Source organism: Botryllus schlosseri, chromosome 8 (assembly GCF_051294905.1).
Source record: "Botryllus schlosseri isolate E-star chromosome 8, Bs_hap1, whole genome shotgun sequence".
Lineage (NCBI taxonomy): Eukaryota > Metazoa > Chordata > Ascidiacea > Stolidobranchia > Styelidae > Botryllus > Botryllus schlosseri.
In genome coordinates this window covers 12,400,497-12,427,447 of record NC_137243.1, presented here as the reverse complement: position 1 = coordinate 12,427,447, position 26,951 = coordinate 12,400,497, and the positions used below count along the sequence as shown (strand labels likewise).

The 26,951-nt window shown below is 42.0% G+C and overlaps 3 protein-coding genes across 4 annotated transcripts; 2 read left to right on the top strand and 1 right to left on the bottom strand.

Moving 5' to 3' along the window:
• The first annotated feature begins 499 nt into the window (after positions 1 to 499).
• Positions 500 to 9,710, top strand: LOC145444719 (adenylyl cyclase-associated protein 2-like). 2 transcript variants are annotated; one of them, XM_080322727.1, is made up of 12 exons: positions 500 to 661; positions 942 to 1,060; positions 2,484 to 2,561; positions 2,628 to 2,845; positions 4,491 to 4,596; positions 4,770 to 4,886; positions 6,272 to 6,431; positions 7,121 to 7,293; positions 7,635 to 7,758; positions 7,818 to 7,900; positions 8,877 to 9,020; positions 9,079 to 9,710. In XM_080322727.1, the coding sequence occupies exons 1-12, from the start codon at positions 571 to 573 to the stop codon at positions 9,160 to 9,162; spliced, it is 1,497 nt and encodes a 498-aa protein (XP_080178853.1). In that variant the 5' UTR covers positions 500 to 570; the 3' UTR covers positions 9,163 to 9,710. The 2 variants fall into 2 exon arrangements, with proteins under 2 accessions (XP_080178853.1, XP_080178854.1); XM_080322728.1 differs by lacking the exon at positions 4,770 to 4,886 and having other exon boundaries at positions 501 to 661.
• Positions 9,711 to 15,749: 6,039 nt separating this feature from the next.
• On the top strand, positions 15,750 to 20,749 carry LOC145444832 (rapamycin-insensitive companion of mTOR-like). Its single transcript, XM_080322853.1, has one exon. The coding sequence runs from the start codon at positions 15,915 to 15,917 to the stop codon at positions 20,256 to 20,258; it is 4,344 nt and encodes a 1,447-aa protein (XP_080178979.1). The 5' UTR covers positions 15,750 to 15,914; the 3' UTR covers positions 20,259 to 20,749.
• Positions 20,750 to 21,137: 388 nt separating this feature from the next.
• Positions 21,138 to 22,835, bottom strand: LOC145444833 (uncharacterized). The gene is made up of 2 exons (XM_080322854.1): positions 21,751 to 22,835; positions 21,138 to 21,493 (listed from the first exon to the last, which is right to left on the bottom strand). The coding sequence occupies exons 1-2, from the start codon at positions 21,944 to 21,946 to the stop codon at positions 21,309 to 21,311; spliced, it is 381 nt and encodes a 126-aa protein (XP_080178980.1). The 5' UTR covers positions 21,947 to 22,835; the 3' UTR covers positions 21,138 to 21,308.
• Positions 22,836 to 26,951: the final 4,116 nt, after the last annotated feature.

Below are 26,951 nucleotides of genomic sequence, written 5' to 3'. Positions count from 1 at the left end.
AACTATTCAAGTAGAAGTGTAATTAGTCATATCACATAAACACTTGTGTAAGTAGTGTAAGTAGGCACACATACTTGAGTAGGCTACTTCGTTACTCACCACTTTTGAACTCAACAAATGGTAATGCTGAGTGGCCACTGGCGAGGAAACTGCTTCAATCATTCATCATGCTAATGCTATTGTCTAATTTTCTTAACTTCATTTCAGTTTCGTTCACTATTAATTTCATCGTTTCATCATTGCACTCAGCGATGCAATCTGGATTGATGGAGCTACGCTCGTCGCTCATCTGTGTTTACATAGGTCAGTGGTATGCTGGATTTCACGCTTGATGGAGTTTGCTATTTCCTTTTGTGTAGCTTGCGAACAGCTGATGGCTAGGCGTGTCTTGAAATGATCTTTAGTTCAGAGCAGAGTTTTGGTTATGACTTTTCTTATTCTTGTTGCTGTTTTCTTGCATAAGTGACTCAATTCACACGCTTCGCATATATATCTACCTAATTATCTAGTACTGCCACCTTTCAGTAACTACTGTCTAGTTTTTATCATACTAAAGTATTGTACATCATCATGTCTGCTGACTTAGCTGGACTCGTATCAAGATTGGAAGCAGTTACAACTCGGCTGGAGAGTGTTGCCTCAAAATCTGGGTCTGGTGCCGGTAAGCAAGAAAATTGATAGCTCTAATTTTGATAAAATTATCTGCAAAATTAGTACGGTAACAAAACAAAATTATAATGTCATTGTCTTACGTTCATCAGTCATGTGTATGCCAGTATGGTATATATTATTTATTGATATATCCAGATCATTGCATGTTTTTTAGTCGTCATTTTATCCACCATTCTGATTTAGGCTTACAATCCAAACTGCCACATTACAGCTGATTTTATCTTTTATTACTAAAGAGCTGTTGCACTGTCAATGATCCTGCTCTTCAGGTGATGGAGATGGTGAAGTACCAGAGTTTTTGAGTGCATACGACGAATTTGTTGCGCAATATGTGGATCCTTTCGTTGCTGCCTCTGCAAAGGTTGAATCTGCTTTAGTTAAAGAAGCTGTGAGTACATGCTGTGTGTTGCGGCTCTCGGTTTCTCTGCTCCGTTGTTTTTAGCATATCACAATCTCTCAATTACCAATTACCAGAGATACTGTTACTACCTGGATGGAATCTCTGTGCATTTTTTGAAATAAATCCTGCACGATGGGAGATTTTCTCGCATGACAGAGCCGACTTATTACCACAATTACCACAAAATAAACTGCAATTTGTGCGATCTTAAGTGAGGTCACCATCTCTTGATCCGGCTAATGATGGATAGCAGTTGATGAAATAGCGAATGTTGACCACACTTGAAATTGTGTGACTGTATTGAAAAGATAGAAATATCAGTAAAATTTCATGTAAATTATGGCCAATGCTGTCTTTTATAACCGTTCAATATTCATCTAGCAGGAGCTTGCATTGTGAGGAACCCTGATTCAGCTATCTGCTATCTTCCTAGTAACTGAGTCATATCAAATAGCCATGAGGTAGAAGAATGTGTCAGAATTACTTGGAGAAGTCAATTTAATACAACGGCAAATGATATCAGGCACCATTGCAAGTTCATTGTATGTTATAAAAGTCTCATGAAAATGTAGAGGATCTAGCCTGGGCATGTGCTCATACAAGATGGATAAAATTAGTGCACTACTATATGTCCGAGAGGATCTCCAATATCTCGTGGAATAACTGCAATATATTTCGTTGTAGACATTTTGTTCATTTGCCCAGATTTTGACAAATTTTGGAGTACCTCCAAGCCAAGACGTAACCGTAGCCTGATGATAATTAGGATTCGAAATTCTAAAATTAAGTATTAGATTCCTGAATTCGAATTATTTCAGTTTCATGCTTTCTTAACACCTTGCTTACAATGAAACCTTGATTTGTTGTGAAGCATCTGGAAATTGGTGACAGCATTGTCTTTGGATGGTGGCAGCGTTTTAGCAAAGTATTGTAATATTCAACTGCCATTGGCAAGCTTCCATTTTAATTACACGAACAATGTGGACTGTAGAATTGAACTTTTTCCGATAGAAGTTGTGATAAATTTCCATTGCCTTGACTCTGAGTGTTGTTTCCATATTCTGTGGTTTTTCTTCCTGTGAATACCATGACACGCGATATCGCGATGTACAGGATTGGTGCATTGTGTGAGACTTGTGAAATTTTTTGATTCGATTTTACGACTGAAAACTTGAGTGGAAGTACAGTGACCAATCTCAAAATGTTTAGTCAAATCACAAGTGATTACCCCCATTCACAAGTGCGATTTTTTTTAAATGGGGCTGGTATTCGTAGACAGATATATGTGATATCTTATTATCTTGCATGCCTGTTGACATGTATATGACTACAGGAATATATTGGATTATTGGGTGTGTGATTACTGTGTGGTGTACTGGAAAATATGAAATTGTTTCTTTTGGTTATTTAGGCGGCCGCTTTGAAAAAAGTAACTGTGGAGCAAAAAAGGTTTCTCGTTATTGCATCGAAGCATTCGCAACCAAAACAGGTTTGAGTTCGATTTCTGTTCAAGTTGCGGCGCTGTTGTCTGAGACACGCATTAATATTTAATCAGGACGAGTTGGCGAAATTATTCAAACCTTTGACCGAACTCATCGCGGAAGTGGGGCAGATCAAGGACAAAAACTTCAAAGACCGAGATTACAGTAACTACACCGGAGCTGTCAACGAGGGTGTTGGGGCTTTTGGTTGGGTCGCGGTATCTCCGGCGCCTGCTCCTTACGTGAAGGCCACCGGAGAGGGGGCTCAGTTCTACACCAACAGAATTCTCAAGTGAGTCATCTGGCTGTCATTAATGTATGTATCTGGAATGGCACGACAGGTTTACTATATTTAGTAATTTTCGATAGTAAGTTGCAGTTAAATGGTAGGCCTATTATATGTGATCAGTAGGGCAATTATTTTTTGACATTACAAAAACAGTCGAAATTTCGTCAAAATCTTAGCGTTAGGTCAAAAATTGTCAAAATTTTTTACGATTAATTACGTAATCAAAATTTTTTTGCAAAATGCATTTCTTGGTGTCGTAGAGTTGCACCCCCGGTGAACTTTTCGTTTGACATTTACACCTTGTTTATAGCTAGGCTTACTGTTGTAGATGGCCAATTGTCTACTCGTTGTGAATCATAAATCATCGAATAAAACAACTAAGTTGACATGATGTGATGAACAGCACACCTAAAAACGCGTAAAATTTTTAGTAGGTGCAAAGTTTCAAGTTTGAATTCCAAGTTCATGCCGATATCTCACTGTGTATGAAACTTGACAGCGTGGTGGACATTGGTTCTTATATCACAGTGGTCCTCAACATTTGGGCGGATCACGATATGTTGACTAAACTCAGAATTGGGTTGCGGTCTAAAAAGGTCGAATTGTCGGTATGAAGCAACAGATGTGTCACTGACACTCTAGCAGTATACACCGAACTTCAATGCTGCCAGAGAACAGCTGCTTCCATTGAACGTTTTTCTTCATTCTTGCCAAGCTACTTCGTAAGGGCATTCAGTTCCAACCACAAATGTAGAAAAGTACTGCAATTTCAGCATTGTGTGCAGCAATGCCTACTTTGAATAATTGAGTGCAAAATTTGTCAAAATCAAGTTGTTTAATGTCAAACTAAGTCAAAATTTTCATTTTTTAGTGCAAAATCTTCTGTTATTTAGGTCGAAAAATAATCGCCCTATTGATCAGTGGTCTCGGTCCTGAGCTTTTCATGAAAATGTGTGTGTAATGTATATGCTCTGTGCTTGCATTCATTTGCAAATCCGGGGTCGTTGAAGTTAAACTGACTAATATCAAATGAAACGTTTTCTGGCATACATCCATATTATCGTCGTAGCAATGTCATGGTATATCTACATATACGTTTGGAGCTGTAGTACCTGCTTTCCATGCCAAGTTTGCTCGTATCCTTGAACCCAAAAAAGCATGTATAGAGTTGGAATTGTAAATTTGAGATTAAGTAGCTTGCGCAAATGCGCAGTCACATCACACCAGAGAACTCGGCAAAATACAACGTCACCATGATGACACTATACGGGCCATCGTCGTAATGCATCCCACAAATGTAATATATGTTGCCGAGAACGAAACTCCGGTAGGAGTATACGTGTTTTGAGCCCTGTTACTGTTACATAACCTTATCTTACCAACACTAGCCTTTTGCTTGGAAAACAAATGGAAGTGTGAGTGTCTCAGCTACTCGATAATTGATGAGTGACAACGTTCAATCGGCTTATTTAGGTTGGTACAATATTCACGGCTTAGTTGTGTTACTCAAACTCCTATGGTTCTGTTCCATTATATTACCACATTTTAGAACTAGACTGAGACTACACCATTCAATCTAGATTTTATAGCTTCTCGGCGCCTCGCCGGTTGGCCATTACATCACACTTAAGCTTGAACCTTCCTTTAGAGAAAGACAAGACAAAGATTGGGTAAAGTCGTATCTGCCTATTTTCACCGCTCTCTTTGACTACGTGAAGAAGTACCATACGACGGGAGTCTCTTGGAATAAAAATGTAAGGTTACTACTTATACTGTACTGTATAACGAGGATACCATAACATGGTAACCTATACGCATTCGCTGTGATCTATTGGTATTTACGTTGATGCTATTTTATATCAGCTGATCACGGGGCGTTTTATGTTGTTTTATTAGAGTATTATTTGCAGTGCATTCTTATTTCAAGGCGTCAGTGTTTGTACCCGGTCCCCCCAAACCGGCTTTGCCGAACAAGCCGGACCGCTTGAGGGGTGTGAAATTTGACCACCGTCCGGCTCCACAAAATCCAGATCGTCCGTGTCAGGTTAGCGCTTCGAATCCACTAACTCCGGCCTCTGTCGGTGTCCCGCCGCCTCCCCCACCTGCCCCTCCGGTGCCATCGATGCCCACCAGCGCCGGGACCAGCGATATCTCTAAACACGGGGCTTCGAAGGCGTTGTTTTCCGAAATCAATTCCAAGGGTTTGAATATTACTAAGGGTAAGACGAGTGTGAGAATGCGTAGGAATGTCCGAATAATTGGGGAATTCGCTTCTAGGTATGTTGAGAACAACCTTGATATCACTTGATAATTGTACATAGCACTACTCCTTATCTTCACAGCTGCTATACGCCACTGTATAATATCCCTGGTACAAAATTGAAAATCATGTGACCAAAAAAATAGGTACACGTCATAAATTCAGTATTTTTTAAAGGCTTTCAAATTGATTTATCTCATAGTTTCATGTCATCGTGAGGCCGAAATCTGTGTTATAAGTCAAAATCTTTCGTACCATAGACTTTGCCGTTGTAACTTGGAAGTGCACCAGTTAGAATGTGATGAAGTTCCGCAATATACACTGGGTCACATACTCGATTGTCGGACATTCTTGTCGTGTTTTCGCTTGTTTTGACTTGGGTTGATGGATCATTGGGACTTGGTATGGGGCCGTTACACTCGTTGGCCTTGGCATGTGAAATACGAGTTGCCGTGCATGCTATACAATCTCTGCATGTGTGCCATAATCTATGGAGCTCACATTTCACATCAGCTACCCTCGTCACTTCATGTGAAGTGGTCTTGCCTGCGATAAAGAAGTGGCGTAACCCACGAAACGGTCAATATGGATGCAAGCTTCATCTACCCGATAACCTTTCAGGATGCAGCTGATAGCTTTCAAAACTTCCCGAATATACCGCTCGTTTGAAGTGAAGTCGTGCTGGGAGACTTTGGTATCTGATTTGCATCCGAGACAAAGACAAGTGTCAAATGCCTTATGCTGGAAAATATATTGTACCTCTGTCGGGGGTATATCTGACGCCCGACAAATTTTGGTGCCGGATATTATGTGCGCTCAATTACTAACTCACGTTACAATTTTGCGATTCTGTTGTGACATATAGCGATGTTGTGGAACATTGCTAACCAGCGCTAAGTCAATTCGTTCATACAATGCTCTTGAATACCGTATATGTTAGCAAAACCTTTGTTTTGTGATAAAACTTTGTGGCTTTTCCAAAAATGCCTCTCCTTTTTCGATGCTGATGACACTGTTGTGTTGTCCAGTATTGGACCTTTCGCACTCAACGTGCTTCTCGAACTTCTCAAAGTAATCCGTGAATCGCATTAACCTAACAACAGTACTATCGTACCTTGAAGCTTCAACAATTTGAAATTTCAAACTTCGAATATTCGATTTTTGATCAGGGCCCTCCGGCGACAGCCAGTGCAGCTGCAGCCCCAGGTGCCCCACCTCCTCCGCCACCACCGCCGGCGGCTTCAGCAGCACCTCCCGCGCCCCAGCAGGCTCAGGCCGACGTATCCGCCCTGTTGCAAGACCTCAATAAGGGAGCGGCTGTCACGTCAGGTATGATAACTGGAATTGAGGCGACCCTGGGACTGTACTTGAATTACCGGCTGTTATGGTAAGACGTAGTGATGCAGCTAACGAAAAGGGTCCATGGACATATGAGCATGTGACATTACAGCATGCGAGACTTCGGCATGCGACAATTTGGCATGCGACACATGAACATGTGGGTTAAATTACGAGTTAGGGTTAGGTTAAGGTTGGATTTATGGTTGGGTTATGGTTAGGCTTTAGGTTAGGTTAGGCTAGGTTAGGTTAGGCTATGTTTCGGTTTAGGGTAAGTTTTTGGGTTACACAGTCACATGCTGAAGTGACGCATGCTGATGTGTTCCATGCTGAACTGTCGTTTTCCATTGTGTCGCATGCTCATATGTCGGGCAACCAACGAAAAGACGTGCTGCTATTTCGAACCTGCCGATGAGTCGCGAGTTTTTTCCTTGGTCAGACTCTGTGTAAGGTACGTCCGAGATGAAATGTATCTGATAGGGTCATTTTTATTCACAAATATCACAACCCTACGTTTTGGTAATGCGTTTGTAGAAGCAATCGGTGCATAACTGCCCGGGTTGGAAGTTTGAAGTGTGTGTACAGGTATCATGGGTCATTCACTTGCATGGTTTGCGAACGGGCATGTTTTTGAAATCTGCAACTCTTGTGAGCAGAAAAAGTTTAACGAAATATTCCAGGTCTTAAGAAAGTGACCGACGACATGAAGACGCACAAGAATCCCAAACTGCGTCAGTCTGCTGCTCCGTACAAGAAACCTGTCGCCTCCAAGCCAACGCCCGTGGCCAAGCCTAAACCGGCCGGCCCGGTCAGGACGCCCGCACTGGCACTCGTGGGGAAGAAATGGATAGTGGTGAGACTTATTTCTGTAGTTCTGATAGAGTAGGGACTTCTGCTTGAGATCACACGAAAACCGCACCACAATACCCTTTGTCAAATAACTTTCTTTTTGGTATTTGGAAGTGCGGCGTTATGACAATACAACAATTTGTAGTCTTGAAACAAATATCAATTCTTATATTTTCCGATATTCCTTAAATCTTGTGTTTATTAAGTGGACACGAATCTGAATATTTCGCATGCATCAATTTTTATCGCAGAACTAGTTCCTAATTTATGATGACCTTTGATATGTCACACTCCGATATTGTTCCTTTTCTCGACCGTAGTAGTCGATTGTTCTTATCTTTTCAGGAATATCATTCCGGCCGACAAGATCTTGTGATCGACGAGGCGTTGATGAAGCACACCGTCTACGTTTACAAATGCGACAACTGCACGCTGACCGTAAAGGGAAAAGTCAATTCCATCACTTTGGGTACGGTCGCGAACGCTGCAATGCCGTAAGAACCGTTACTGATTCTCTGCCTCATTTAGACAACTGCAAGAAAACGGCTGTTGTCTTTGATAACGTCGTGTCTGGATTGGAGTTCGTCAACTGTCAGAGTGTCCAAGGACAGGTCCGTGCATTTTTTCATCTTGTTTACCTATGACCCTGCTTCGAGCGGGCGCTATCCGTTGTTTTGACGTTATTCACTCGTATTACATATCAGCGTGGGTCGTAGCTGAAACGAAAAATTGACGGGTCCAAAAATCGTCGCTGATGAAGTCGCTCGATAAATCAATATTGTGACATAACAAGGACTTGTGATTTAAAATATTGTTCTTTCGTGATGCAGTCTGTGTTATATTGTCTTTGTACCCGTGTTTCAGGCTGAGTTAGAGGAAGCGAAATAAACGTAACGGTGGAAAATCTATTAATATTCCACATAATTGTAATCCTTTAATAGGTGCCTGGTAGGTAATACAGAACTTGAATATTGCAGTCATTAATGATTATTAATGGAAAAATTCAGGTTTATGCATATAGAGTTGCTTTGCGATATTGAAATATTTCATTAATACATACTGCTGTGTGTATGTCCACGGGTTTCTTCGTGTAATTTGATTTTCGCCAACTTGTCTGGCGTTATTTTTAAATTACATTGTTACGTCACACTTTGCCAAATCGGTTTTCATTTGAATCCAGCGCAACAAATTCCACTGCAATAATTGTAATCGGTAATTGTGATGGACTACTGGGAGATTTTGCTGTGAGAACCCAATTCACCAATTCAGCTAAAGTGATCAAAGTCGTTACTGAAGTAGAATTATTGTCATAAACTTTTTCTTGAATACAAGTAGGAGTAATGATTTACAAGTAAAAAAGTATTCTAGGTTTAGTTTGGACCAAAACTGAAGTAGTCTAGTAGTAGGTGGTGCAAGTGACAAAAGCTACTGAATGTTACTTTGTTTTTGACCACTTCTGCAATTCAGATGTGCCAAACCTCAGAATAAGTGACTTTCGATCTGGCATGATTGCCGAATATTCTCATTCTAGCTTTATGCTCTGTATATTTTTGTATAATATGTGTTATTCCCCACGTATATACACAGGTTACTGGCAAGCTGCCGACCGCTTCTATTGAAAAAACCGACGGTTGCCAGCTCTATCTCAGCAAAGAGTCTATGAACTGCCAGATCATCTCCGCAAAATCATCGGAAATGAACATCTCCGTTCCTCAGGAAGACGGCGACTTTGTACGATTTCTGAGGCACCTACTGGATGCGGTATTACTATCTATACTTTTTGTTTCAGGGCGAGTTTGCTATCGTAGAGCAGTTTCGATCCGTCTGGAACGGCAAGACATTTGTAACGGAGCCTACAGAACTTGCGGAATAATGAGTGCTGCATGTTTGTGGGAACAAAGTCCCGGCTTTTCATGTGATTGAGCAACGCACGCGATTTTAAATCTACTGGCACCGTTTATACTCTATTTCATTATTCAGCATTCAATTTGTATATTGGAAATTACGATAGGATTAATTCCTTAAAATGTATATCGCATAGCGTGAATTTTGCTTATCGTATATCCAGGAAACGTCTGGACGAATCAGTTCATACTCATTCCGGAATACAGTGTTGAGTCGGTGATTTGGAAATCCTTTATAGTTAGACAATTTTCTTATCATGCTTGTAGAGTTATCGCAGTCCAAACTTTTTTATTAGCACTTGTGACTCAGTGGTCAATTTCACTGCACCATCTTGTTATAGTGCCGAAAGCTCTTAATTTCTGATGTAAGTGATAGGAATGTAAGATAATCATATTCTAGAAAAAAATTCAACGTCTGTAAATCAGCCAAACTTGCTTTTGTGCCCTTGTGTGCCTTACATGGTGCAAAGCTGTCAGAACGAATTTACTGCAACCAGCTAATAGTATGGACAAATCATATGTGTGATTCTTTGTGGGGGTGTGTGGGAATGAGACGATTTTTCATCGATGGATGTGAAGGTCTCTGAGGGAACTGACCAGGGCTTTGGAGCCGGAGCCGTGCATTTTCGCTGGAGCCGGAGCTCTACATAAAATTTGGCCGGAGCTGGAGCCCGTTATTTGAGGAGTAGCTCCGGCTCCGACCTATTTCATAAGATGCTATTATACATGCAACAACCACATCTGCTGATTAATCATAATTGAACAGCAGGCCTGAATTTTAATGCTGTGCACAACAATGGCATAGAGCAGGGGTTCTCAACTTTCCTTGCGTAACGGGCCGCATTTTAACAGCAAAAAGCGCTGCGGGCCGCAGAACATTATTACCGTATATTTGTGGACTATACTACTATATTTAGGCTAATATAGCCTAGCATTTAGTTTGTATGCATTCTACAGCATAATGGACAGCGTTCGTAAGCTTTCAGTTGCTGTTTCTAGCGATATTGTGTCATCTTCCGACGGAACAAGTAAATCCCTTCATGAAGCGTGCATTGCATTCGTTCCCAAGTCGGTATGTGCACTTTCAAACCCTTGCACCAGAGAACTGAACTCTCTGTTTCAATGCGTGAGCGAGCATGTATAAAAGTACGGCAACTTTTTCTTTACAGGGGCCATTGTCACTTTGGGCTCTCAGTGATATGAGAAGTCTCATGTCCGGGGTAATTTCTGAGCAAACCAATTAACCATTCTCCTTTCCTTCCATGATGGCTGATGCCCTGCACCAATAATTACAGAAGTCAGCTTTGTTATGGTTGATGTTGTTTGCTAGTCCCCTCTCCCCACGTTTGCCCAGCCAGCATTACGTCTACAAATATATCCACTCTGATAGAATACCCCAATACAATTAGCGTTGCAATGTCCGTAGACTTTGTCCAATGCTAGGTTAAAGTAGTCTGCGGGGCAACGTGTTTCAAAACATGCGACAAATGATTAACTGACATTGCTGTTACTATTCTTGTCACGGTTGAATCAGACAACTGCAGCTTCGAAATTTGTTAGGTGAAGTTGTACTTGCTGCTAAATTCCGGAAACAGCGGAGATTCGCACAGTATAGTAACGTTTTGTTGGAGAAACACCTTCTCTAACAGATTTCATGGGTTTAGCGATATACCAAGCAATTTTGAACCATGCGTTTTTAACGTCGTCGGCAATCTCAACAATGCCTCAAAATATGGATTGCTTAGCCTGAGACCTAGCTAGCAACGCTTTTTTCTAAGATCAGGTGATATGTGTAACTCAAGATGGAGCTGTCCGAAGACCTATTCAGAACAATAAGAATCTAAACTCGACCATATATCAAGAAACCAGAAAACATTGAAGAATGAGAATAAATCAAACGAAACAGAGACGGAGCGATAAGAGAGCTTAAGTAGCTAAATTGATACCGTATGCAACAATACTGTGCCGGTAGTAATTGCGATCATATTGAAAGATCTCGCGGGCCACAGAAAAAGCGTCTGCGGGCCGCATGCGGCCCGCGGGCCGCGTGTTGAGAACCCCTGGCATAGAGTATAAAGTGCTTTCTAATGCAACTATGATGTTGTCGACAATTGACAAGTATTAAGTATGACGTCACAAGGCGGCACCTATATGTCTGCGTTGCTACATCGGGTGGTACTGACGGCTGACAGACTCTAGATTACTATAGATAACTACCCAATGGCCGGGGTAGATTAGTAATCTATATAGACCAGGGGTGGCCAACTTTTTCGGCTAAAGGGGCACATGCAATTGACGAACGAGTGCGTGGTCCACTAGCCGCGCCAAGCGGGTAAAATTTTCAAAGTTTATAAATAAACTAGGTCGATAATATTATAGGGCAAGTTTTTGTTGCAGTTAAATCCGCGGAAAGTTGCATTTATTCATTTATTTTTGACAAAAGTACGAAAGTTGCACTAAAAGACCACATTTTGCCGGTTGATTTAAAAAAGGGTCAATTTACCGGCTCAGCTCCCGAAATACCTGTACTTCGGTGCTGATTTACGGTGTTTCAGTCGAATTTTGCCGTGTATTTCACCAAAACCGAAAATAATTTTCATGAAAAATCGGAAAAGTTGCAAAAAGCTGCACTATAAGATTCCTTCAAACAGCTTAAAACTGCATTCTACATATCTTAGGAGTATCTAGGAAGCTACCGGAAGCTGAAAAAAAGTTGCAAAAACTTGCCCTTTACTTGAGTATATTGCGGGTCTATTGTATACCGCCCGCTAGGCTCAGTTTGCTATGACACGACTATTCGGCGTCTGGCCACATCGATATCGAAGGTCTCCGATAATATGCGACAATCATTTTGTGGCTACATTTCACCGTCGACGATCTTTATGCGAGCGCAAACGCGAAAAGACTTTCTTCCATAATTGCGGAAACAGTCAGACTCAATCGGGTAAATTAGGCGTTGTTTTCCTTCTCAGTAGGGGTAGGCTACCAAGCAAGAAATCGTGTGACGATTGAACACGCGACGCGTGAAGAAAAATTTCGCTACTATTTTAGTTTATTGTAATGTACGACGAGTTACTGAAAATGTGACTGGACCCTGGATCTGCCAATGCTTCGGAACTGATATTTTAGTCATCAACATCCCAAGTGTCGCAGCCAGAATTGTAATTTCTGGTTGGCATTGCAAGTTCACAATCTGAGCAATTCATTTTCGATAATATAATAGGAAATTACCTCGCGGGCCACGCAAAACCCTCTCGCGGGCCACCTTAGCCCCGCGGGTTGGCTACCCCTGATATAGGCAGACCCATTCGATAATTTCAGAGCCGTAGCAGTAGTAATAATGCGGCTCCGGAGCCGGAGCTAATGTATGATAGAAGAAAGCTCCGGAGCCGGAGCTGGAACAGTTTAAATTTACGGCTGCTCCAAAGCCCTGGAACTGACAAAGATAGTAGGATTCTTACGGAAATCACACTCGATCACTGGGGATTTTCCTCCCCCCTCCGGTATGCGCTCAAATACATGATCGGTGAATGCAGGATCCCCGTGGTGATCGGTAAATCGCAGCATCCCAGTGGTGAGCTTCGACGCCACTATCGCTGGCGACCTTAGTCGAAGGTTTATGTGGGCTCGGAGAAAATACGGTGCCTGCCTGCTTTATGGAAGGTATATTTTTTCCCATTCCTTCACTTCCGATGTGTTGAATTGGTCACTTATTATTGGTAGGCTTACCATATTTTGGAAATCTAAAAAGAGGACACTTTTTCAGAAATTCCAGACTTGCAAAACCGGAGAAGAATTCTCAAAAACCGGTGAATTTGTGATCGGTTGACTAAAAAAAAGGTAATTTATTCCGCTCAGAGCTCAAAATACCGTTTTTTTCTCCACATTGCCGGGTGGATGACTAAAAAGAAGAAAAAAAAGGTCATGATTTCGCTCAGAGCTAAATTCACCGTTTTCTCTCCGTAATACCCGCTGGGCTTCACTTCTGTGCTAATTTTCGGCATATCACTCGCAATTTGCTCTAAATCTAACCTAAATTTTAAAAAAAGAGGACAAAATCTCAAAAAAGAGGACAAAAGGGCGTCCTCCGAGGACACTTTCAAAAAAGTCAAAAAAGAGGACGTATGGTAAGCCTATTATTGGCTCTTCGTAAGACAGGTTGCAGAGCGTGTAGGCCTACTGGCATAAAATGACATTGTAGTCAAATCGCCATGAATGCTGAAAAATGCCAACTACATCACCAGACCTAAACAGTGGAGACCCTACAGAACACGAGCCAGGGCTGTGGAGTCGGAGTCGGGGTAATTTTCGCTTGATGGAGTCGGAGTCGGAGTCGGAGTCGTGAAAACTGTAATAGCTGGAGTCGGAGTCGGAGTCGGTGGGAAAATACTGACTGGAGTCGGAGTCGGAGTTTGTGAGAATGACTATGATTTCGACTCCGACTCCGACTCCAACTTCTCTATCATGAAAACATTTGCTTTCAAAGAATTTTCAATATAATTTTTATGTACCACCAATCACTGTTATTAATAACCATACAGATCAGCTGCGGCCAGCCCGTGGCACGCAGGCCAAATTCGGCACACGAGAAGGTTAGCGTGTGGCCTGCGAGGTAATTCCCGAAATTATTTATGACATCAGGTACAATTGCAAGGCCAATCAAAATTTGATTAGCATGACCGAGAAATTTGATGATGACTAAAACAACAGTTCTGAGGCATTGACGTATCCAGGGGTCAGCCACATTTATCCCAGATCTTTGTATATGACCATGAAGTAGAATATTTCATAGCAGATTTATTTGACTTGAAATTTTTCTCGATACTTCGCAAGATTCATTGTCACTAGATTTCTTGCATTCAGTATTTGAGCCCCCTTTTGAAAATTATTAATACATATTCTTCACAGAATTGTGTATAACTATATTCGCAATTAGGAGATACGGCTTCGCTTGTGCACTCGCAGCGAGATCGTCGACAAAACATTTGCACAAAATGATAGAGGCATGTTCACTGATACCGTCGATTTTGCTATGTTCGAACGTCGAATAATCCTGTCCTTGCCAAATGAGCCCAGTGGTATACAGATGCGACCCCCAATGTATGTTAGCGACATATTTATTGATATAGCTATAGCCTAATTCAGTCGTTATCTTGCAAAAAAATTTCGCGCGTCGCGCGACCAGGGCCTGATTGCGCACTGCACAGTTGGATGACATAATGTTATCAATTTTAGAGCGTAGTAATATAAGTCTTGTTTGCAATGTTTCATAATTCGATTCGCTCCTATCGACGACTAAAAAAAGGTTATCAACATTCCCGTTGCCCGCGCAATGGTTCGTAAATCTCAGGTGTCCCTTTCGCCGAAAAAGTTGCCCACCCCTGATATAGATAAAAGATATTACTTGCAAATTACAACTCAGTTGCGGAGGGGAAGAAAATCGCAAGATGCGTTTTCGCGATGCAGTCAAAATTGATGCAATTTTTGGAATTATACCATGATACTGTGACAGAGAAAATGCATCGGCTGTTTTTGTAAAATTGTAAAAATATGTAAATATGACCAAACGATGCTTCCCATTTGACAAAATTAAAAATATTTGTAGTGTAGCTTAGCTGTTTGGGTCGAACAAATGATTAAGAAAGACTGCAAGTCCCAATCCTTGAATACTTGATTAAGTACATGTAGACTAGACATAGGCTATGGTCTTTGACTACTTAACTAAATTCCATTTATGACCAATGTCTATTACTAGTAGTAAGAGAGTTTGTGCTTGTAATCAGGATAGTGTGTAATGACAAAATTAGTAAGTTCAATTTCTTTATTAGTTGCTGAGTCATACACCAGAGCTTCACTTGGATTTTTTATCTACATTTTTATTATACAGGATTGGATATCTGCCATATTTGAATGATTCATACATTTCAGGATATTAGAGAGTCCATGTTATAAAAACTTGAATAAGGAAGGATATTTAGCAAATCTTTATTTCATGTTAATTGCATGGTGGATAATTCGAGCTGTGCAACAATGAAACAATTCAGCATGCCACAGTTAATCATATGTTTGCATATGTTTAATGGTTGTATGATAGTCATTCAACCGACAATGTGGCATATAATTTTCAAGGTAAATTGGTAATAATGCTGGAGTCGGAGTCGGAGTCGGGAGTCGGAGTCGGTACGTTTAAAGACCCAGGAGTCGGAGTCGGAGTCGGAGTCGGTACGTTTAAAGACTCAGGAGTCGGAGTCGGAGTCGGAGTCGGTATATTGAAAATGTGTGGAGTCGGAGTCGGAGTCGGAGCCGGAGTCGTTGGTAAAATTTACCGACTCCACAGCCCTGACACGAGCTCTGCGGCAGCACTCCGTCCTCCTGTACCAGATTATTTATGTGCATCTGGTCTGGCCCTTGAAAAATATCAGGTATTTGAGTCGTATTGCGGAATGAATTTGCAATCTTCATCACGATATTGTAACCCCGACGTTTATGTGCCTCCGTGGAACCCGGTAATGTCATCGGACGGTTTACAAATCCGGAGGGCGGGGCAGGGGTGGGTTGTTTGTGAGCTCGCGTTGAAAAAAACAAATGCTGAAACGTAGTGGTTTTAGTCAGATGGTTTCCTATGGTAAGCAAACGTACTCTTACTGACGAGTGTGAGCGTGAGGGAACATCAACGAAAACTCCTTGCCGCTGATAATTAAGCGTTACATATATTATCATCATGAGTTCGAGGTATGGACAACTCAGCTTCAGAAAAACTGGGCGAAGACTACGAGCAGGTACTGTGCCGGAAGCAGTACAGTTGGATCTCACAGTTAACACCCACGATTTACTGTTGACAATATTCAAGAACATAGCAAGCGAAACAAAGGGAAATAACCAGAATCTTGGTCACCTGAACAATTTAATATTGATTTTATGCAACTGCGAAGATTATTTCGGACAATTCTCCATAGAAGATATAATGATATGTTTAAAGCCTGCTTTGGTGTCAGATGTTAAAGAAGTGAAAGCCGGATGCATCAGAGCGTTGCGCTATCTTGTTAATGACGCGCAATCGATAAAATTATTGAAAAAGCATCATTTGGATAGTTTCATCGTTAAATGTCTGGATATAAGCCACTTTAACGAAGTGGAGCGTATACAATGTTTAAGACTGATTCGCAAAATTTTACAAGTCGCTAGGAACGAACGGCACTCCGGAAGTGCAACTGACGAGCTCATTATTCCAAAATCTTTTGCCTTGTGCGTAATGTCAATATCGGCGGATGGTGCTACTGAAAGGGATAGGGTTTATCGTACATGTCTTGCAATTCTGTGTGAACTCGTAGTCTTGGAGCCTCTATTGGTGATTGAAAATGGCGGAATTCTCATTCTATTGAGAGGAATTTTAGAATGTCACATGTACAGGAGAATAAATGAAGCGCTGTGTATAAGTTTGGGCCTCCTGTTGAACCACCCTGCATCCAGGGGTTTGCTATCTTTGGAATTCAATTTCAGCGGGATTTTCGCCCCCTATACAGATATCATGTATCGACTCCACGCGGATATTGAAGAATCTCAGATAAAAGAAGAGAAAGACATGAGATTTTCGGCGTCAAAAATGGCAATCATATCAGTATTGCGTTCATGGTCTGGTCTGCTACATTTGTGCCAAACTTCAGCGCTGAAATCATTTGTAGACACATTACTAACTCCCGACGTGGGTATTAAAAAAGCTACAATGTCTGTTCTGTTTGAATTATTCTGCATGAATGAACCCGCCAGCAGCAATGATTTTTCCGAGTCACTGGCCAGTATTGGGCCTAAAGTTTACCACGAAGGGTGGCAACTTAACAATGACTTTGTTGTTGGCGAGGGCAAGTGGTTTTTGCACAGCTTGTGTAACGAGCGTTTGAATCTGACGAATTGCTACATGGCCGTGCTTCTGGCTATTTTCGTCGAGTCGCAAATCACCGAACGTATGGTCGATATAATGATGTCTTCGGATGAAGAAATGGCGATTTCAGCATCGATATTCCTCGGCGGGTTACTGAACTTGTGTTGTAAACTACAAACCGTTTCGCATAACACAAACAATCTTCCCGGGCACGTGGGATTTTCTAAGGAATCATTGCCTGACCTGATGCACAAAGCAATCAGTCAAAGCACGACTCGTGCAGAAAAATTACAGGCTGGAATCGCTATCAACCGTTTGCAGAAGGTGCATGAATTTTTGAAGAACCCACCTACTTCGCACAGCGTGTATTTCGACGAATTGATGCTACGCATCAAGGCTTCTAAAGCGGTGTCTAACAATTTGGATCAGTCTTTTCTGCACTCATCAATTAGCCGGAACGGTAGCAGCTCCGATTGGGAAGATGGACCACCCTTGTTGCTGCGTCGTAATCGTTCATTGCCGATTGTACGCAGCTTTTCTTCCGAGCAGACTGTGTCTCGTATAAAAGAAACTAAGGTCTTATCGGAAAAAGACTTCAAAATCTGGAACTGGGAGGCAATCGCGTCGTATCTAGTCGAAGGCTGGACGAAAAAGGCAACAGTACTGAAAGAAGCGAGATTTATCGGATCAGACGACACCGAATTCCAGTTCGTAAGGAGGCTGGTCCAATTTTTCACGCCTGGAGGAGAGTTCTCCGAACTGGACAGAGCGAAAAACGGTGACAACGACAAAGACCCGCACGTGCAATGCGGGTGTCACCTCGTGCGGTTCTTGTCCCACACCGCGGGCGAAGGGCTGAAAGTTCTCTACGGACTGTTGGAAACCGTCATAGAGTATTTAACAAAACTGGTCAAGGACACCGACGGGTTGAACAAAGCCACTAGTAATTATATGTCGAGTTGCGCGAGAGAATATTATCTACTTCTCGGTTCGATTTCGATGTGGGATCGGGGAAACAAGATTTTGGAACGGTGCAAAGTTTATGAGTTCTTTAACGCGCAGGCAAACGATAAAGTGCACGAGAGCCTTCTAAAACTCATCATATCGAGTCTGTCGTATGCAAGCGACAGCCCGTCATGTCGATTTTTAGAAAACACGCTAATCCATGGTAACGACGCCGCAAGGCTTTACGCGACTAGCTACATGCGAGTCCTACTCCGAGCTGACATGCGTGGGTTTATCTCGTGGGGCGTAAACCTGCTGGTGACCCAGCTCTACGACCCGTACCACAGTGTCGCGGGTGAGGCGTTGGAGATTCTAGCAGAAGCTTGCTCGCGTAGGGACTACCTGGATAAAATCGTGGAGGCCAGACCTAGTGTATTGCATCTCGGCGAAAAAGGCGCATTGCTCGTATGCCGCCTCGCGTCTCACCCAGTAGGTTTCGAGTATTTGTTAAACGGGGCCGGTTATCTTCATAAAGAGATGGCGCGTTGGTGGGAGTCGGCCAATGACAGGTACGTGACACTTGTTGAAGAAATGCTGAATCGTTCTCTGACATGTTTCGAGAAGCCAAACCAGCAAGGTGGCTTTGTCCGCCGTTCCGGCATTAAGAAGATAGTCCAGCCGGTGCATTTACCTTCTCACTTGTACGGGGAGCTGTGCCAGCATCAAAAAGGATGCGATTTATTACGTGAAAACGATGTGGTGCCGAGATTGCTAAGAAACTTACAGAGTGCTTTGGCTGCAGACGAAGGAATCGCGAAAGGTATCGACGGGAGTAGTTTCAGCGTGCTGTCTTACGAGCGGATTTGCGCGCAGCTGCTGAAAATTAAGGGCTGCCTGTGGGCATTGTGTCACGTTGGGTCTAGTGTGATCGGGTTGAGACTAATCGATTCCGACGCCCTGCAGACTGTCATCGACCTGGCCGAGCGATCCCCTGTGTATTCTGTGAGAGGCACTTGCTTCTACTGCCTTTCCATTATATCGCAGACTGTGCCCGGGGCTGAACGCTTGAAAACTCTCGGCTGGCAAAGCACTCTTCGTAAAGTATGGGACGACGGTGCGGGCACCGCCGACACGGCGGTTTCATCGGAACCCGCGGAGACTCCGAACGAGAGTCGGCAGTCGTCCGAAGAATCTAGCTTGTCCGCCATGAGCAGTTTTTCTCAGCATACCCCATCTGACTCGATATCGAGGACGCAGTCCAAGAGTGGAGCCAGGTTCGCTGTGGGGGGTCCTGAAGCAAACAGTGTGGATACCAACCCACAGAAATCTCTCCAGGACGATTGCTCAGAATGTGAATCAACCGATGTGAAAATAAGTCGAAGTTGGGACATTCTGTTTTGCAGGCAGTGTGGATCTACACGTGACGAATCCGATATTTTGTGTAAAAAACTATCATTATCCTGCCCGGCTTTGATTTTGATTGAGAACGAATCAGCCCCTGTTGCTGGTCTGACTAGCTACTCAGTATATCAAAATAAATGCACGGATATTGCCATGCAAGATATAAAGGAATCGTGGCGTTTTAATCGACTTGAAGACATTGCCGCGTTTAAGAACATTACTGGAGTACGTCCTGGTCGCAAGTCTGTAAGCGACAACCTGCCGATGAACTCAAACCGCGATAATAGACCTTCCGAGGTTTCAGAGTCGGTACAAAGAATCATCGAGAACAGTATGGCTTTCGTCGGCATCGCAGTGCCCTCCGACATTAAGAGAATACTACAGCCCAAGCCGGGTAATCAACCGTCCGACGCGCCGTTGCTTCATCTCTCGGAAAGGCCGCACAAGCGATTTTATTCCAAGTCCGGAAAATGTTTTGCCGAGTCCGAGGAGGCGCGTTCGCCCAACGCGGCTCATGCGACAGCCGCAGATTTTCTTGAAGATATACCCGAGTCTGGGTCGGTACGCGATGACGCTTTGAGCAGAGAGATACTGAGGTTGATCACGAGCTTGGGGAATTCGTTTGGTAACAGGTCGGACGAAACGGGCCTGCTGATATTGAAAGAGAAGTTCCCGGCGTCGTTCAAGTCGCTGGCGCTGTACTACGACGTGTCCGAGATACTGTCGAATTATAGCTTTCGGTTGACGGCCAGGAGGTTTATTCAGGAGTTGTTTCACGATGTCGCTTTTAAGGAATTGTTCGCCGAAGCGCAAGACGTCTTGAAGCGGTATGAGTATTAGGCGGAGGTGGTCGGCTATTGTTTCGCGTTATTCCGAAGTTCTGTACCCCAAATGGGTTGTACTTCTACTCTTTCAGAGCACTCGAGTTATAAAGTCGGATTCGTCTACTCGCGTTCTGTCTACTGTTTACTTACTCAAATGGTGATTTTAGACCACACTTCCACTTAACATTTTCAGATTTTTAGGAAATATTGGACGTGGCATTCTTACTTTTTTACTTACTTGGAAATAGTTACTTATACTTGAGTAGAGATGTGCAACGTTGCTTTTCTGCTTCTGCTTGAGTACCAACGATGACTACTTCGACCATCTCTGTTTCTGATGTCGCAATGCTATTTCGTCTGAAAAATGATTTTTCGAATTGTTGCAGTATTATGTTATGTACGTGTTTCACGAGCCGCGCGCTCGATGTGATTTTGTTTGATAATAATGCCGTTTGCTTATTTTATCTTGTCCGTAATGCCATCTGCAATCAATGATGATGAAAATCACTTCTGGAGCGTGTTCTGTGTTGAGTTGAGACTGGAGGCTGTACCGATAGACAGGGCCGCCTAAGCGTGACTTTTAGGAACCGAAACGTTGGTATCTGCGGACACTAGGGTTGTTCAGAATTGATCGACTTTCAAAATGTCGTGGTTTTCAGTCCGATTCCCATGCCTTATACCATAAAAACATATTCTAGGTACTTTTTTTCGTAATTCATCCCTTGCATCCGTGTGCACATTGAGCTGGAAGAATATCGGCTAAAAATAGGGGATTCCCCTAAAATTTGAGTGACGCTATTCGGACTAGGCTAGTAAAACGTCATATATAAGCTGGTTTTATGTAGCTATTGCGGTTGGAGTGCTACATAACCTCACTATAGGAAGTATTGTCAGTTCAGGACACCATATTCATGTCCCACACTGCCTTAGAACTCCTCAAAACTGCCTAAGACTGATAGTCATTTTGTTGGATCACCTATCCTACACTCCTCAACCCTACCCGAGATTGTTCATCAATTGCCGGGATCACCACGTGCAAGAATACAACTGTAAATGTATCATTCACTCACAGCCACATTATAAACATCACATTGTTCAAAGGAAACGAAACAAAAAGGCAAAGAAACAGATCCACTTGGCAAATACTACTTAAATCAGGTCCGGATGAAATGGTTGCTTTAGAGAAATCGGCATATCTGTTCCCGTTATCTTCCACGGCTTGTAAGAGGCTCGCTCGCTGTTCTTTGTCATCTGTTTTGAAAGCATCAAAGTCGGTATTCAATTTCACCAAACGCTCTGCTGCGCCGTTAACTATTTCAACGCTACTCACAAATTCTTGAGCAGTCACGAAATGCGAATCAGTATGCCATTCCGAAACTGGAAGACTAAACCAATCATGTTCGACATGTATAGCATTGGATAGAAACCATGATTCCGGTTCAATTAAAGCAACCATACTCATTGACTCAGTGACAGAGTCAGAGATTAGACTCAGAGGTATAGCCTACCTCTGCGAAATTGTTCAAGGATTGGCATTTGCAGCAATTTAGCAGCCATCGCTTCCTTCACTTTGTCAGGAATCTTTGGTTTAGCCGAGAACATTGTTGATACCACCGTTTCCTCGGTGAGATGCCAATGATGTTCTCGCATCTTTTTATATGACACATCAGCAACTGTGAAATCGCACAATGAAAAGTCTGTCATGCCATGAAGGAATTTGAGATCAATATACTGTGCGTCACATGCATTACCAGTTTTCAACCAAGCTGGGCAATAAAACAGGGCAACTTTCTAATGAACTCTTCAGAATAGCTCATTTGCTCTCTCCACATGGACATTTTTGACAGTACAGCACTTGACTCATCCATCCAGTGCTATTAGTAGCACCAGGCTTGCGAAAACGATTATCAATTTATTGGGCAGCTACAATCGCCAAGGTGCCTGTTGCACATTCTCTGTAGTCATTTATTATCAAGACTTCTTTCTGCTTTCCATTATATGGCTTCATCAGTGGAATTATTTCTTGCTTAGCTTCATCAGCTTTGATCGCCAACCAGCTGCATTCATCAAACTGAAGTGTTTTAGAGCTTCCTAATTGATCAATATCTTTCCACTTCTTGGAAGGTATTAAAATCTGTGTTTTCAGGGCCTGTGGTCGCAGATCCAAACACACTTCACTTCCAGACCTCCCCGGATGACTAGTTCATAAATATGATGGCGACAAGCAGAAGTAGAAAGTAGAAAACTTTCCTGTTTATCAATTCTTTAAGTAACAGAACCGCACCTTTAATTTTTCCATTGTTTGAGGGTGTTGTGTCAAACACAAGAGCTCTGACATTATTTGTTAAATTATAAAGTTCCAGCAGTTCAAATGACAGATCAGCCTGTGCTTTTTCTGTAGCACTCTCCAGAGTTCGATTGCCAAGAAGTTTGCCTTTCTCAAATGTGTTGGAATACGCAGACTATGCCAGCACTGCCAAGGCCTCAAATTTCCCTCCGAAACGACTTCAAGTGAGCGTTGCATCCCAGTGCAATGCAATGTGCCAAGTTGATCTGTTTCTTTGCCTTTTTGTTTCGTTTCCTTTGAACAATGTGATGTTTATATTGTGGCTGTGAGTGAATGATACATTTACAGTTGTATTCTTGCACGTGGTGTTCCCGGCAATTGATGAACAATCTCGGGTAGGGTTGAGGAGTGTAGGATAGGTGATCCAACAAAATGACTATCAGTCTTAGGCAGTTTTGAGGAGTTCTACGGCAGTGTGGGGCATGAAAATGGTGTCCTGAACTGACAATACTTTCTATAGTGAGGTTATGTAGCACTCCAACCGCAATAGCTACATAAAACCAGCTTATATATGACGTTTTACTAGCCTAGTCTGAATAGCGACACTCAAATTTTAGGGGAATCCCCTATTTTTAGCCGATATTCTTCCAGCTCAATGTGCACACGGATGCAAGGGATGAATTACGAAAAAAAGTACCTAGAATATGTTTTTATGGTATAAGGCATGGGAATCGGACTGAAAACCACGACATTTTGAAAGTCGATCAATTCTGAACAACCCTAGCGGACACATTGGTTGCCGGCCGGTATAGAGCTTCGTGGGGATTGGGTTCTTATTATTATCGCAGAGTAGGGAATAAATTTTGTCTTGCAGGTTCGCGGACTTGGACGGTTGGAATTGTTTTGAAATAAGCCGAGCTGAGGAATGATATTGGGTAAATAGCAGGACTCTTATTTGGCAAAGGGGAGGGAATGAAAGTATTCATTGCTATCACTCGAGTAGAATCAGCGACGTTCAAAGCATGTCAGCAACTCGACATATAATTACTAGTTGCTTCGTTCAACCCCTCGGTACCCTCGACCTGTTAAGTTATATTATTCAATTTCAATGACGCCCCGAAGAGCCCGTAAAGAACTTTCAAAAAAGATTAGGAAAATGAGTCACAGACATACATTGTTAGATAATAATTAATAGAACGTGACGGGTTTCATAATTGCAAGAATGATCTTCGCTGCAAATGATAACACTGGCCAACACAAATTTTTTTTTTTGAGTGCTAAAGATATTTTAATGGTTTCTAGGTATGTTTGGGCTGCTGAGTCCGAAAATGACATCCGCTTCTCTGAATTGGCTCTACTTTTCGGAATATCGATTTTATTTATTTATTTTATTTAATTGTCGTAAGTAGAATACTTGGAATTACGCAGATTAAGAATCTTCTCGGCGATCTGTGCCTCATTCTGAGGAAGTACCCGACTCAAAGACAAAAACTGCTTTCAAACTGGAGCTTGAATAGCATTTTACCGTACAAGAGAGAAAGAATTACTTCCGTATTTTAGCCAACAAGATGAACTTTTTTACTGCAAAGACATCGAAGGGCTTTTACTGAAAATGGAGGTATATGATTGATTAACGTGCTTTGACAGCTTACAAACTGAACTTTGAGCGTTACTGAACGTACTATTTGGGCTTTGTCGGCACCTGTTTTTGATTTACCAAAATATGTTGTTTATCGCTAACATCGCCTAATTTTTATAATTTTTGCTTGATTTTCACATGAAACAGGACTCGAGTAAAGAAGTCTCTCTGCGTTAACGATTGCGTCTTCAACGATATCGCTTCAGAAATAGAATAATACTGTATGCACACACTTGAAGATACAGATGTGAACTCATCGAAGTTGTAGTATATAAAGTGAAATTTACCTATGCCGAAATATGCGTATTTTGAGCACTTTTCCAAACAAAAATGTGGAATATCTCAAAGAATAGGGTCTATTCGGAAAAATTATTGTCATTTTTGGATTCAGCGACATTAGAATGCTCTAAAATCGTAGTATACAAAGATCCGTAGTATACAAAAGAGCATTTTTACCTACGTCACAATATGCGTATTTTTAGTACTTTTCGAATCAAAACTATGGAATATTTAAAAAAATCGAGCCAATTAAAAAAAAAAACAATGTAATTTTTGGATTCAGAGACCTAAAATACCATAAGACCGTTGAAACTTTCTTGGCACTAAAATGTGTGTTGACCAGTGTAATAATTGACTATAATACCATACCATACGTCCTCTCGAGGATTTGTCCTCTTTTTTGACTTTTTGAAAGTGTCCTCGGAGGATGCCCAAATGTCCTCTTTATTGAGATTTTATCCTCTTTTTTGAGAATTTTGCTAAAATACAGGGTAAAATTCGAGTGAGCTACAGTAAATCAGCACTAAAGTAACGCTCCGGCGGCTATTTCGGGAGCTGAGCCGGAAAGTTGACCTTTTTTAGTCAACCAACGGAAGAGCAGCATGTTAGAAAAGCGTGTTTTTGGGAAGTCAAGACGAAGAGGTGACTTTTTTTTAAGTCAACTAACCACAAAGTCGGGAAAAATATATCATTTTTGCCGGATTTTACTCCAGTAGCAGTCGAAAAATTTTGAAAACTGTCCTCTTCTGATTTCCAATGGTAACCCTAGACTGTAACCATAACCAATGTTGGGAACAAGTCACTATACTTTCGAGTCACAAAAAGTCATCTCGAGTAATTAGGCTACACATTTTGACTCGACTAAAGTCAAGTCAATCGATTTTTAGAGGTGACTCGGCGAGTCAAAGTCACTCGATTTTTGTAGATGACTCGAGTCAAGTAAAGTCATGCCAAAAAGTTGATTCTAGTCAAGTCATCTTGTTACCGTCAAACAACGTCCGCATCGCCCAGCTGCTATGACAATTTTAACCATAATGTAAGGCGCGCCCATATCCATATTGCGCTTGCTATTTGACATCTAATGAATCTACAACCGAGGAAATATGTAGGTTAGCTTGTCATCAACAACTTGTAGTGGAAGTTATAGTAGACTAGAGAGAAACCTCTTGACTCTCGTATCAGTAGGGGAAGCAACGTGTTCTCAAAGAGGGGGAGTTCACCAAACCTACTAGATTGCCTTATATTATTATAAAGGCCGTATCGCATCTCCGTCGTCAAAGCACCTCGATGGTGCAGGCGAAAAAGAATACCATATCTCTCTCTCTCTCTACTCGAGTAGTTCGAAAAAGTAGACGTAGGCTATACTTCGTGGTTACTTACCAGTTACCACCTCTCCATGACGCCAATGAATGATCGCGACTAAATACGAAGAGTGAACTGTAGGGATGGTGTGAACCTCTGAAAGGTTCAGGTTCGTGTGAACTCGAACCTTTACGAAAGGTTCTGTGTGAACGCGAACCTTGTGACGTCACGTGACGTCATATTGCCAATTCCAACCCTACATTTCAGTGAAGTGATATATTACGATACCTAGCGACTACTCGGGCCACATAATGCCACAATGCTGAAGTAGGCTACAGTACATACTGACTTTTTCAACGTCGTCAAATGTATTAACTGGGTCAATCGGCTGATATAATAATCCCACAAACTCAATATATTTCCTCGCTTTTCCAACGATTTCGACGAGGACTTGCAAGGGAATATAAGCTTACGCCTTAACGGTCTAGGCCAGACCAGACAATGTATTCGGCGCCTGAGTGTTGCTGGGTTGACACTGAGCAGAGCGTAAACGGGTTTCTGTACTTGTTACCGATATTAACCAATAAACAAGTTATACAATAGCCAACACCCCGATCGCACGCCGCGCGGATTTGGTTTTTATGATATAATAAACATATGAATAGGCCTGTGTTTAAAACACTGTTCAAAACATGTTTTTGTTTTAAACCAAGTATTTTAAACAATTATTTGTTTTAAATGCAACCCTACATTCTCGTTAAGTGTTGATTTTTTATGCTGTCACCAATATGTATAGAGTGACCCGCAGTTGAAATGCAGTAAATTTCAACCTAAGATGTTATAATGACATGAAAATTGTAATATAGGAAAGGTTCACAGTGCAAAACCTACCACGGTTCGTTTGTGAACGTGAACCTCTAAATTTCTGAGGTTCACATACAGAACGCGAACGTGAACCTCGCGTTCACACCATCCCTAGTGAACTGTCAATAATTTCGGACTTTAAATGTCTCTGTGCAAGTCAATGCAGTTGAAGGTATCGGCTACTTCAACAAACTTTTTGATTTATTGACGTGTAGGCGTCCTGTCTGGCGACCCCTTTATGGAATTTCGTGAAGGAAGATGCATAGTTTGTCTCGATTATGTTCTGCCATCAGATAGCGATAGAGAGGTAATTTCCTTGATCACATTTGATACGTATC

Bases quoted from the DNA above. Each gene is read 5' to 3' on its own strand.
- LOC145444719 (XM_080322727.1), top strand. From the start codon at position 571: ATGTCTGCTGACTTAGCTGGACTCGTATCAAGATTGGAAGCAGTTACA. The intron at 2,846-4,490 runs GTGAGTCATCTG...ACCTTCCTTTAG, and splicing joins TACACCAACAGAATTCTCAA to AGAAAGACAAGACAAAGATT. The intron at 6,432-7,120 runs GTATGATAACTG...GAAATATTCCAG, and splicing joins GGGAGCGGCTGTCACGTCAG to GTCTTAAGAAAGTGACCGAC.
- LOC145444833 (XM_080322854.1), bottom strand. From the start codon at position 21,946: ATGACAGACTTTTCATTGTGCGATTTCACAGTTGCTGATGTGTCATAT. The intron at 21,494-21,750 runs GTAGGCTATACC...CTTTCAAAACAG, and splicing joins CCTTGAACAATTTCGCAGAG to ATGACAAAGAACAGCGAGCG.
- LOC145444832 (XM_080322853.1), top strand. From the start codon at position 15,915: ATGAGTTCGAGGTATGGACAACTCAGCTTCAGAAAAACTGGGCGAAGA.